This window comes from Aythya fuligula, chromosome 5 (genome assembly GCF_009819795.1).
Source record: "Aythya fuligula isolate bAytFul2 chromosome 5, bAytFul2.pri, whole genome shotgun sequence".
Lineage (NCBI taxonomy): Eukaryota > Metazoa > Chordata > Aves > Anseriformes > Anatidae > Aythya > Aythya fuligula.
The window spans coordinates 24952051-24965645 of NC_045563.1; the positions used below are offsets into that span (position 1 = coordinate 24952051).

General features: G+C 43.7%; 1 protein-coding gene across 1 annotated transcript; it reads left to right on the forward strand.

The window, feature by feature from the left end:
• Positions 1 to 9413: 9413 nt before the first annotated feature.
• Positions 9414 to 10977, forward strand: SSTR1 (somatostatin receptor 1). Its single transcript, XM_032189490.1, has one exon. The coding sequence runs from the start codon at positions 9414 to 9416 to the stop codon at positions 10599 to 10601; it is 1188 nt and encodes a 395-aa protein (XP_032045381.1). The 3' UTR covers positions 10602 to 10977.
• Positions 10978 to 13595: the final 2618 nt, after the last annotated feature.

The window sequence follows — 13595 nt, forward strand, 5'->3', positions numbered from 1 at the left end:
TTTAATCATCACCCTTGATGTAGGGATTATAACATGAATTTGTGAATAAATTGTGAGCTTGTTCTATCAAAAAGGGTTTCTGACATTTCCATTCGACAATGACAATTTTAACAAGTTTTCATTTACTTTCATTTCCTTGCCCAGTTACAGTGAAGAGAGAGTAAGTAAAAGCAACTCTATTCTGCAAGTGAAATAAGATGTTATTCTTCCTTTTACTGACAGATTAAATGGGCAATTTTTTTTTTCAAGGGTAATGTATGAAGTCCCTATTGGTTTCAATAAGGTTTTGCACATTTACCCATAAGAAAATTGAGATATTTTATCCTGTACAGTTATACACGGTAAAGAAAACTGCTTCAAACAACAGCTTATTTCTTCACCATGTGAAATTTCTTTTAAGATTATCTTTGTGTCAAGCCTAACCAAATTATTTCCAAAATGCTTTTTGGCTTAAATATAGTGATACCTATCAGCCATCTTGAAATGCTGCAATTTTATGGGGGCTAAATGTAAAGATAATAATAAATAACCTCTCTTAAATACCTTTGGAAGCTTCATGGCCATTTTCCTGAAGAATATACTGTCTCCTTATAAAACAGATCTCCATACTCAGAACTTCATACAATGCATTTGGCTAATATCAAGAGGTCTGATAGCTACAGACTGTAAACCAGGAGCTATTTAATTGTTTATTTAAGGATGTTAGGTTAGATACAGGCTCTAAATGCTACCCCAAAAAAGTAACTATACACTGATTTTCTCCTCAAGAGATACACCTAAAATTACACAGATCTTGCCAAGGTGAGAAAATTACAGTGAAGTGAGTCCAGACACCAAGGTTGTAAGCTGAACACTGAATGTTTTCAAACACCATGAATGCCCATAGGAATCCAGTCACAAATCCACAAGTCCTCCATGTTCAGGAATGCTGTCATAATGACTAGCATCTGAGACAGAAATGTTCTGCCCCTGGGCAGAATACCTACCACTGTGAAACCTCAGAGGCAAGACACTGTTGATATAATGATCCATGCTCAGCAAAGTCAATAGAAATACAGCAATTTTCAATTGTTTGTAGATGTTCCCCCCTTAGAAGGTATCCCTACTTCTAAGCTAAGAAATAAAACATGCAATCATCTTGCAATTAATATTTAAGAACTTGGTTTATGCCCTTCGAGGTGAGGAGACAAGCTGTCTTACTTTGTTAACGTAAAATGTTCTTCTACTGGAAGATGCGTTGTAGCACAGAATGATGTGGTATTATATGGGGACCATCAATTCTTATCTATTCTTTATCTGTCTAGAACAACACATATAGCTCTCTCATTCTTTAGAAATATTCAAGGTAATCAAGCAGCAAAACCAAAATGAAACAAAATAACCAAACAAAAAAAATACATGCAAATTTTATATATGCTCTGCTCCAGGCAGACTTTAATTAGGCCTGATGAAAATCTGTTAGATATGGTTTGTCCATGATGATGTTTACAGCCAAAATACTCAGTAGCCTCCCAGCTGCACCTACTGCTGTGGCCACTTTTCACCAAGTAATTTTTCTAAGGGAAGCAAGGATTAAAATCAAGATCCCAGACTCTGATACATCAATACAAACCTAGTTATTTACAAGTCAATAGAATTACTCAGATTTGGAAACATGTATCTGAGATCACAATCTAACACCATGTTCTACCTTGTTTGCTGGGGCAGCAACCATGTGTTTGAGAACTTGGGGGAATGTGCTGTCAACACATGTATTCAGCCCTCAGCTCTTCTGGAAAAATACTGTCATAGAGTCACTTGTTTTATGATTCTGCCAGATTATTGATTTCAGGAATGGTACTCTGCGTCATTTATTAACTATTACAGTAGAAAAAGTGATGAAGTGGAGAGAATTACAATACAACACAGCTTTTGTCAACCATCTGATTTTAATATTTTCAGCAAATAAATCTGAAATAAATGCATCTGGATCGAGAGACAAAGAATCATTTGTATGTTCACTAAGCAACAGCTTGACACTTTCTGTGATGAATTTGGTTTAAAACATCTGTTTCTACAGAATAGATGTTAATTTCTCAATTAATTGTAAAGTTCAAAAGGCAAAATTGTCCTTTTAGGAGAAAATGCTTTCTAACATACTATTATAATGAATCACTCCCATCTGTCTATTTGCACTGCATTTTCAACCATAACTATAAATGATGTAGAGTTTAGGCTGTAGAGTTTACTCTGCTAACGTAAAATGATAGGAATCATGACATCTAAGATACAATAGCTGTATTAAAACAAAAGCTTCTTAAAAATATGTTGACATTTTAGTGAAAAGTTAAAAACTCTGCTGACTCACAGCACATCCACTGATATCTCTCATAAAGTAAGAACAGAATTTACATCTGAGTGGTTTAAGTGGCCCAAAATTTTCTATCTTAATCAAAAGGTCATGAAAAATGTATGACTCTCAAAAATAAGCAATTTAAATGGGTACTGAATGATTTATAACAAAACTATAACAGATTACAATTCAACTGATTAACCAAACTACATTATATTTCGCTATTTTGTAGAAAGAAATGGTTGTAAAAGAGCATTCAGTCATTAAGTTCTCAGCAAGGTTTATGAAACATTCAGTTGAAATGTACGTGGCATCTGTAGTTTGAACAGGAGACACTTTACCAAGTTATTCAGTGGAACCCCATCAAAACGACTTCAGGCTACAAAATTGATTTTGATTTTGCCAAATTTTCATAGCATATACAAATCAGAGCAGTTTCACAGGCTACTACATCACTGCTGTGTTGAAAAGTTGAAAGATATACATTTTCCAGGTTTTACATAACTATCCTAGGATCACTTTTGAGTGCTTTGGCTGTCTCCTTTTGTCTTGTTACAATACACAAGGCATGGTGACACTATGCAAAATATATGTTGATTGACAGAAAACGTATCTGACTGATGAGCTGTTTGTAGGTTTTTTGTTTTTTTTTTAGATGGGAGATTTTGAGTGGTAGCCTTACACTGCTGTCAGGAGACATGTTTGTCAGAAGACTGTTTCTAATTGCCACTGACTTTCATGCCTCAAATACTTCAGATGGAGTTGAATGGGCTAGCATGTAACTGGAAATAAAATGAAGTTTTATTCTCTTCATATCAGAGCAGGAAGTGCTCCGTCAGCTGGTGCAAAAGCAAATGTACTTGCCTGGAGTTCAAACCACAAGGCAGTACATCTGTGATTTTTACAGTCCACTTGATTTTTGTTGCCTGCCTCCTCAAAATTACACTTTGTAAACAAATTAGACTAGGAAATATGTATGCCAGACAATATTTCTGCTGTAAAGTAATTCAAGTTCAGGATACAATACTAGCAGCTCAGGGCTCAGTTTCTGCATGTAGTGGTGACAGGTTCCCCCCTCTGCATCTTAGCTCTGAGACTCACAAGAGAGCTGGGGGGAAGATCCCACCCCAGCATGGTAGCCCCACTGCACCTGCAGCTCTGGGCTTTGCCTCCCATAAGCCTAACCCTACGACTGTGGTCGGGATGGACCTTATCCTGATCCTGCAGCTGTGTCCCACAGAACATGAACAGGGGAGAAAAAGTTTCATTTCCTTTCCTTTGGCAATCCCTCTTCAGATTCATTCCCCTTGGAGCTATTGGCTTTGTCTCTTTTCTAACCTGTTGTGGTGGTTTTACCCGGCTGGGCAGCTGAGTTCCACCACAACCACTCTCTCACTCCCCCTCCTCAAAGGGAAAGGGGGAGAGCAAATATGATGGAAAGGGCTGAAGGGTTGACATAGGGACAGGGATATCACTCTGCAATTATTGTCACAGACAAAACAGACTCACCATAGGGAGATTAATGTAATTTATTGCCTATTACTAACAAACTAGAACAGTGAGATACTAAAAGCAAACTAAAACCACCTTTCTTCTAATCTACCCTTTTCTATGTCTTCCTCCTGAGCAGCACAGGGGAATGGGCAATGGGGTCTGTGGTCAGTCTCTAAAGCTTCATCTCCGCTGCTCCTTCACAGTCACTCTCTGCTCTTGCTCCACATGGGGTCTCTCCCACAGGATGCCATCCTTCCTGAACAGAGGAAGCCCCCTGCAGGGGCTGCCCACAGGCAGCAGCCCTTCAAGAACTGCTCCAACATGGCTCCGTACCACAGGGTTCATCCATCAGAAGCAAACTGCTCCAGCACGGGTCTCCTATGGGCATCAGCTCCCCCTAGATCCCCTGCTCCTGTGTGGGCTCCTCTCCACAGACTGCAGCTGGCCCAGGGCCTGCTCCTGCAGGGGCTCTCCATGGGCCACAGCCTCCTCCAGGCCACATCCACCTGCTCCACCGGGTGCACCTCCATGGGCTGCAGTGTGGAGATCTGCTCCGTGTGGGACCCATGGGCTGCAGGGGGACAGCCTGCTCCACCAGGGGCCTCCACAGGCTGCAGGGGAACTTCTGCTCTGGCACCTGAGCCCTTCCTCTCTTCCTTCTGCACTGACCTTGGTGCCTGCAGGGCTGGTTTTCACTCCTTGCTCCCTCAGCTACTGTTGCACAGCATTTTTTTTTCCCTTTAAATCTGCTCTTACAGAGGCACAACCAACATTACTTATCAGCTCAGCTCTGGGCACTTGTGGGTCCCTTTGGAGCCAGATGAAACTGGCCCTTATCTAACATGGGGCAGCTTCTGGGCTCTTCTCACAGAGGCCACCACTGCAGCACATTGCTACCAAAACCTTGCCATGTAAACTCAATATGTCTTTGTCTTAGGGTTAGACAAGAGATTAGGCCCTATCCTGAAACCCCAGCCTATGGCCCAAAGGAGAAAGTCCTTGGAGAAAATATTTGTAAAGTCCTCTCTTACCTTATGCAGCTTTAAATCTTTTTTTTTTTTTTTTTTTTCTCTTTCCATTCTTTTTTTTTTTCTTTCTTTCTTTTTATTTTTTTTTTTCTCTCTCCCTTTTCAGCTGGAACTCTTGTCTCTCTCCTGGACCGAAACATAAGCCTAGGTGTGGGATGAGCTGTACCCTGAGATGCCTAGCCGTATCACAGAGGAACAAACATGCAGCCTCCCCCATCATTTGTTTTCCCCCTTGCATCTCCACCATTACAGGCTTCATTCCTGTCTCTCCTAACTCTAATTTTAACCTTAAGCATGGCCTAAGCATTAGCACTAGGCTGCCCAATATGGCCAAGAAGAAAGAATTTTGGGGAGATGATAATTCTTTTTTCACCCTGCCATGGGAAACAGGTCTTGCTACAAAGATGGTGTAATGGAATGTACATGTATCCACATGCATCTTAGGCAAACCTGCAGCCTGTGTTGAGAAGGTCAAGCTGCCCTTCCCGGTTTTGTGACAGGACCATTATAATCACAAACTGAGACCTCTGGCCTATTCTTTACAGTGAAATCCTTAAAATCCTTAGGTAAAAGAAATGAGTGTTAAAAAAAAAAAAAAAAGGTCAAAGCATGTTCCCAAATTAGAGTTTATTTGTACCAGAATTTCTTCTTTACAGGACTTTTTTATTGTTATACCTATTCCTTTCATTTCATGAGGGTGAAATGAGACAATTCTGGTATTTATAATGGTGTTATATAATTATTGGGATAATAAAACACATTATTTGTATTCAAGCATTGCTCCTTTATCAAGTAGTTAAGGTTAGAAATTTCTACTTTTGAATCATGAGCAATAGACAATTGAATGTTGGCAAAGATCTAAATTTCTCAGTAAATTAATATATACAGTGTGATAGAACAATTGGCTTAAGTGACTAGGCAAGCATTCAAACAACTCATTTTTGGAAAATGGCAGTATTCTCTAATGCGAATGTAATTTTCCATAATGGAGGGAAACTTCATTGAATGGATATACAGAAATCCTCAAGACTTATAAGTAGGGCACATACTTACTTATTGAGAGGCACATGGTACCTCAATATAATTATGACTATAATGATACTTTGTTTTTCTGGAAATACACATCAACTAGGTATATGTATGATGCCTAGTGAGATTAGTACCTCCACAGGAGTTACAATTTACAGGTAATTTATTTTGAATCATTGCAGTAAGATAGAACACCATGCACAAAAGTACTTCAATAGAAGAGCTTTTACTGATCCTCTTGGGTGCAGGGCATAGCCAGCTGCTAGCATGGCAAATGAATGGCTTAAAATAGGCCAAAGCATGAAGAAAGTGTCCAAAGTACCTCCATGAGTGACTGTGTGTTTATATGTATACAAATGTAATGGAGAACAATGCGGACAAGAACTGAAATTTTGTGCTGATGACACTGTTATTAATCAGCTTCAAAATCAATCCTCTTTGCTCCTGTGTTCTCAGAGGGCAATATGAAAGTATTCAGATTTATAGTCGAACTATTGTTAAATGCCAGCTTACAACAATACAAAAGAAAGAAATCCTTTAATCAATACTCCATAAGTAAATGTCCCTTAAAACAAATGCTCACGTAAACAAAAATTGGATTATATTTGAACTATAGGTTTTCAAACAGACTAAAGTGCTGCAATTGAACAGATGTTCTTGTTGATGGGTTTGCAGTTATTTACTTATGCTCATCCTCATATCAGTGACTGAAAGCTGATTCACATTCTCCCAGAATATAAATTTAAATGAAAATAATTATCCAGCTGAATTTATGTAATTGTAGAGATTTTAACAGTGTGAGATAGTATACTGCAAATAAAGACTTTACACTTTGTAGTTAAATATGTCTTTCCTTTCCTTTCCTTTCCTTTCCTTTCCTTTCCTTTCCTTTCCTTTCCTTTCCTTTCCTTTCCTTTCCTTTCCTTTCCTTTCCTTTCCTTTCCTTTCCTTTCCTTTCCTTTCCTTTCCTTTCCTTTCCTTTCCTTTCCTTTCCTTTCCTTTCCCACTGTATACTGGAAGTTCTGATCCTAGTATATTAGAATATACAACCTCTAAAACTCAACAAAGTAAAATTTGCACGACATCCCTAAGTGTTCTAACATCTAGATATAGCACTCATATACAGCAATAGTCTTAAGACTATTGAGATCATTTGCAGAGGTTGCTCAATAAATACATTTCTATACATGAATGTAAATACAAAAAGTCCTCAAAATGACCAAAAGTCACAAAGAACATCATTCAAATAGAACTTAAGTGCAATTACTAACAAATGGGTTGGGTGTTTTATATTATTTTATTTTTTATTTTATAGCATTACATTTTTGTGTAAGATTTGATATAAATCCACAGTCTCCTTATTCACAGCTTGCTTAAGGCTCCTGCAAAAGTGTGCATTTGTTAAACATAGTACCTATTACAAGGTGTCAAAAACACACACTGGTTGGAAGTGGTGATCGATATGAGAAAAATCATACAGTCGGAGAGATTACATCTATGTGTTAGAATTGCTGCTGGTGGGGATAATGGGTATGTAGATATATAATGTGTTACAGAGAATAAATTCCTGATGATGGGTTATAATGAAATGATGTAATGCTGTGTGTATCTGCATATTAAAGTGGTGGGTAGTGATAATATGTATAATTGTGAGGGTGGGCAGACAGTGATAACAAGATGTGTGAACCGTAGGAGGTGATGGGCATGCATGGTAAAACGAGTAGGAAGTGAGGATGCATGTGTGACGTTGTGTATAGTGATGTTGTGGGGGGCACACGGCAGCATATGCATTATGGTGATATTTATGCAGTTTGGACCTGCTGTTCTTGGAAAAGTAGTTGGTGCTCATAGGTGACAGTTCATGTGAAGAAACCGGTTAGTCTCAGGTAAGGTGAGCCCACACGTATGTGTGGATACAATAGATAGAAGCAGCTATTAATTTTGTACATATCTATGTGCTAAAGGAGTCTTGATGCAAGCATGGTGCATGCATTAGTGAATAACCATGTCTAGCTAATACAGAATGGGCAGGTGGTGGTGGTATGTGAAAGCTGGCTAAGTGGTTATGTGCAAATATGTAAGGACAGACTCTGCATTGAATGATAACGTAGGAAGATAAGAGACATTGCCTGGAGGGAGATGTGTAGGTGAAAATGATCAAATATGTTTGCCTAGGATGTAGAGGTGCATTAACAGGACATTCTGCTGGTGTTCACATGTTTGTAACTGGTGGTGTGGATGAAGTGTGTGAGGAAGCAGCATCTGTCTAGGGATGACAGCACGAGTAACTATTGGGTTTGATTGTTGTTGTCTGGGATTGGGGTGTGTATATGAAACAGCACAGTGTGGATCAGTGTATAAAAGCAGTTTGTGGTGCACAACCGGAACAGGGATATGCAAGTGTTTTAAGTGCAGTATTAAGGGGCATGCATGTGCAGCAGTGGTGATACAGGTGGTTCAGTTTGAAGTGCTACTGGGAGCAGAAGAAGTACGTGAGGGGACGGAAGAGTGGACAGATGGTGTGTTTGTGTGGCAGCATAGCTGGGATGTTCTTGGCACCATCATGGTTCAGACAGTAATGGTGAGCAGTAGTGTGCAGGCTAGTGCCTGCACTCCTAGATGTGAGAAACACAGAGGCACAAGTTGTGCTCTGGGTGTAAGAACAGGACGAGGTTCGGGACATAGCATGGGCTGGGGGGCAGTGCTGTAAGGTATTGGATGCTGCTAATGTGTGATAGCTGGTGGTTGTGGTGGGATAGGACAAGGTGGGGAGCATGGAGCAGCAGCATGGCTGCAGGAGGTGTAGGCATCGCTGGTTTCAGGCAGTGCTGTGCATGTATGGTAAAGGCTGTGGGGTGTGTAGTCAGTGCCGTGCCTGGTGCCAGCACCATGGGGCGGGCAGCGTGCATGGTGTGGCTGCAGCAGCTGTGCAGGGACGAAGCATGCCAGGCCAGGTAAACTGCCCACCCACCCCTGAACAAACTTTTGTCCCGAAGCCGGAGACATGGACCCTTTGCCCGGAGTGCCCAGGGCCAGGACCCAGGTGCCGTCGCAGGTAGGGAGCAGTGCAGCACGGAGGGGCAGGAGAAGACGCTGGCTGCAGGGGGACTTGAGGCGGTACGGCGTGGGGCAGGGGCAGTGCGGGCAGCGGGGGCAGAGCGAGGTAGGGGCAGAGGGGCCGGGGGTGCCTGCCCTTCGGCAGCCCCGGCTCTGCGAGCAGCCGGGGGGGCGGGATGAAAGGCGGGGGGGTGTGGGGGGGAGGAACACCCACTTACGTCTCCTCCCGCATTTTTTTTTTTCTTTCCCTCCTCCTTTTCGTAGCCGGTGACGCGCTGCCGCCTATTAATCATTCACCAGCCGGGGAGCAGCGATTGCTGCCGCTCGGAGCGAGCGGGGCCGGCGGCCGCCTCCGTCCTTCCCCATGCCAGCGCCCCGGGGCAGCGGCGCCGGGAGCCCCGCCGGGATGCAGTGCCCGGCGAGCGGCGGGAGCCTGCGGCTCTGAGCCGGGAGCGGGGAGGTCCGGGCAGAGGATGCTCCCCAATGGCACCTGCACCAGGCTCCCGGGCGGTGCAGGCAGCGACAGCGGCGGTAGCGACAGCGGCGGTGGAGGAGCCGGCGGCGCCTTGGAGGAGGCGGCGGCGGGGGGCATGGACTCGGGCGGCAGGAACTCCTCTGGCGCCCCGAACAGCACCCTGAGCGAGTCTCAGGGCAGCGCCATCCTCATCTCATTCATCTACTCCGTGGTGTGCCTGGTGGGGCTGTGCGGCAACTCCATGGTCATCTACGTGATCCTGCGCTATGCCAAGATGAAGACGGCCACCAACATCTACATCCTCAACTTGGCCATCGCGGACGAGCTGCTGATGCTCAGCGTCCCCTTCCTGGTCACCTCCACCCTGCTGCACCACTGGCCCTTTGGCTCGCTGCTCTGCCGCCTGGTGCTCAGCGTGGACGCCATCAACATGTTCACCAGCATCTACTGCCTGACCGTGCTCAGCGTGGACCGCTACATTGCTGTGGTGCACCCCATCAAGGCGGCGAGGTACCGCCGGCCCACTGTGGCTAAGATGGTCAATTTGGGCGTCTGGGTGCTTTCCATCCTCATTATCCTACCCATCATCATCTTCTCCAACACAGCAGCCAACAGTGATGGAACGGTGGCTTGCAACATGCTCATGCCAGAGCCCACCCAGAGGTGGCTGGTGGTCTTTGTGGTCTACACCTTTCTGATGGGCTTCTTGCTGCCTGTGGTGGCCATCTGCCTCTGCTACATCCTCATCATTGCCAAGATGCGCATGGTGGCCCTGAAGGCCGGCTGGCAGCAGCGCAAACGCTCAGAGCGCAAGATCACTCTCATGGTCATGATGGTGGTGATGGTCTTCGTCATCTGCTGGATGCCCTTCTACATCGTGCAGCTGGTCAATGTCTTTGTAGAGCAGGATGATGCCACCATTAGCCAGCTCTCCGTCATCTTGGGCTACGCCAACAGCTGTGCCAACCCTATCCTCTATGGCTTTCTCTCGGACAATTTCAAGCGGTCCTTCCAGCGGCTGCTCTGCCTCAGTTGGATGGACAATGCTGCAGAGGAACCCATCGACTACTATGCCACTGCCCTCAAGAGCAGGGCATACAGCGTGGAGGACTTTCCCCCGGACAACTTGGAGTCAGGGAGCATGTACAGGAACGGCACTTGCACCTCCAGGATTACCACTCTCTGAGGAAGCATTTCTGTCCCACCACCCCCCCTACTGCCCCCAGCAGGCGGGTGAGCGAGGCCAGGGCTGTGGCACGGGGAGGCCGGGAGGGAAGGGGTTTTGGTCCAGCCCACCGACAGCAGTGTTTGGCACAAGAGGGAGCAAAGAAAACCCCATGTCCTCGGTGTGCTGCCCCATCCCCCCTGCCTGCCTCCCATGAGAGTGGGTGCATTTGCTGATGCTTTGACACCCCTTAGTAAACTGCCGCACTCAGCTTAGGCTCTGGCAGCCAGGCTCTGCCACCCCTCTCTGTGTTTGATGAGCGGCTGTGCAGGTCCCACAGCGGCTGTCCCCTTTTGTACAGGTCCCCCTCCTCCTTCCCCTCAGCTGGTGGGACCCCCCTGCCACTGAGCAGAGCTTGCACCAGTCAAGTCCCAGAAGTCTGGCTCAGATCCCCCCTGAACAACAGCAACCCTGCTCAGCATCTACAGGTACGCACCTGCCCTTCAGAGAGCAGAAACACTGAGAAAAGTCTCCCCAGTGCACACCTGGTCCTGTTAGCAGCCTCTCTCTGCCTTCCCAGAGGGAAAAACAATAAAAGAGGGGAGAAAAAGGCCCCAAGAAAAGGAGCAGCGTAATCACAGAGCTGGCTTCTGCTTTGCAGACAGCTCCCACCTCCCTGGGGCTTGGGCTCTCCGTGCTGCTCTCAGAGGAAGCAGAACAGAAAAAGTCTTCAGAAGGAAAGCTGCTTCTTGCTGTGCTTCAGAGCTGCACAGCCGGCTGCTGATAACAGGAGGGTCCCATGACCCTCGGGGAGCGGAGCACAGAGTTGGGGGCAGGAGGGAGCCTTGAGCCGGAGGATGTGTGAATGCGTCCATACATCCAATAAAGTGTGCAAATAATAAAGCTTAAGGGGAGTACTAGACTGTGAAGTTATTGTCTTGTACCTGCTCCATTAGCCATGAAATGGCAATGAAGGGAGCTGAGACAGTTCTGAATGACCTGGGTGGCTTCAAAGTCACTTTAGCCTACATGGAAAAAAAGGGGAATTAATTCAAAATCTCCATCAGGCTCTTAAATTAATACTTGACAGAAAAGTAGCTGTTTGACAATAGCTATTACCCTAGCTTCTGTTTCTTTTGTTGCACTAAAAGAAAGATAAAATGTGTTTATCATATGTTGCCAATGTAATATACTGGCCTGGAACTTCATAATGTTTCATTTCTCTGAAATGTTGTTTTTAATGTGTGCCAGATGTCTTTTTATTTGATTTTTTTTTTTATTTGATTCTTGTCACTGTGTTGTGAACGTGTTTCTCTGAAGCAATTTATACTGTGTACTTATGTCTGTGGTGGCTACCTGCAAGAGTGCATTTAAAATGGGTGATGCTCAAGAAGGCTCCTTTTCAGAAAAAAAGGTTGTAACTTTTTCTAATATGCTCATCTACACTGTCTCCCCCAGAAAAAAAAAAAAAATCTCTTGAATTTTCCCTCTTTCTCTCTTATGAAGTAACATTTTTCATATGTGTGAATGAAGATTTCTTATTTGATAAATGACAGCTGATTAAACAAAACCTTTTCTCCCTGCTCCCCTTATCCCAGATGCAAGAATCAATACAAAGTGTATTAAAACAAGCAGATAATGTTGTTTTTGTTTTGTTTTGCTTTGTTTTGTTTTCTACCACCTGTATTGACAATGTCACGGAGTGGCAGGTGTCCTGGTAGTTGTGACAAATCACTTCTCAAGCACAATACTGTGGTGGTATTAATTATAGCTACTGACAGTCTGAAGCAAAAGACTGGAAAAAATCTCCGGTAGCAACACACCCGTAGCCCTGCACTGGGAGCTACAGTGCTAAAGAAGTGCACGCAGTGTTAAGTGTAAGACTGGCTGTAGAGGCATCTAGCACTCAGAGTAGTGGACTTACTGCAAGTTCTTGTCAAATTGTACCCTTCAACTTTTCTCAGCAGCAAAAAGCAGGAGATCTACTTTGTACATTTCTCTCACTAAAAATTAGATACTGTTAAATGAATGTATAAATTTAGTATTTCAAAGTTGTCTGATTCAAAGCCCATCGAAATGAGATAAAAGATCCTAGTTCACTTCAATGGACTGTGAGTCAGCTCCTTTTAGGTTAAAAATTGCTAATGTGGAAGCTGTTACATCCTTATTAAAATATTTTGTGAAAAGCTTTAACAATTGTAGTTTCTTTTCTTTTACTTCTCAGTGGACCTCATTTAAAGAAAACTTGCAAATATTAGTTTTGCTGATGATTTCCATGCACATATGGGGGGGGAAAAGGACTAAATCTCTCTATAAGCTTATTTAACTTTTCACAGAAACCAAACATCTGTCAAAACAGTCAAATGCCCCATGATACCACACGGTGCTATTTGTAGAGTTTCATTTAAAATCTCACTCTTAATCTCTTTAAAATGGTATAAATCTCTCCCTCTCTCATCTAGGCATACTGTTATGTATGGGTCGACTAAATAAAGAATTTGTCTACTTTCTATTGCTGGATTTGTTTAACATTAGACACTATGAAGTAAAAGTGAAGAAGCAGTGATTCAAATCAGCTTTGATGAGAAGTTGAGCCTGGTTTTATTGTTTTTTGTTTTTTGTTTTTTCCTGATTTTGCCTTTAAACAAAAATGTTATGGATTTCTGTACACCTGCCAGCACATGCAGTTTAATTTCAGTCTTGCCAGACAGAGTGAAGAGGGTTGGTGATTGTACTTGGCAAACTACCCGGCTGCTGCAGCAGAGGCTGTCGGTGACACAGTAGATGGCAGGCTTTCCTTCACAGAGATGCCCTGGCTCACTTGCAGCCAGCCCTGCTGGTCTGACTCCTGGCTAAAACACGCCGCATAGTTTTAGTTTGGAAACAAAACCTACTTGTACTAAATTAACAGTTCTTCCTGCTATTTTTCACCCTGAGTTTACTTCGACTTTGGCAGTGGGAGAGGTGATCAAACGCTGTAAATGACTCTTGATTTCCTTTGGAAGAAAAAGTTTG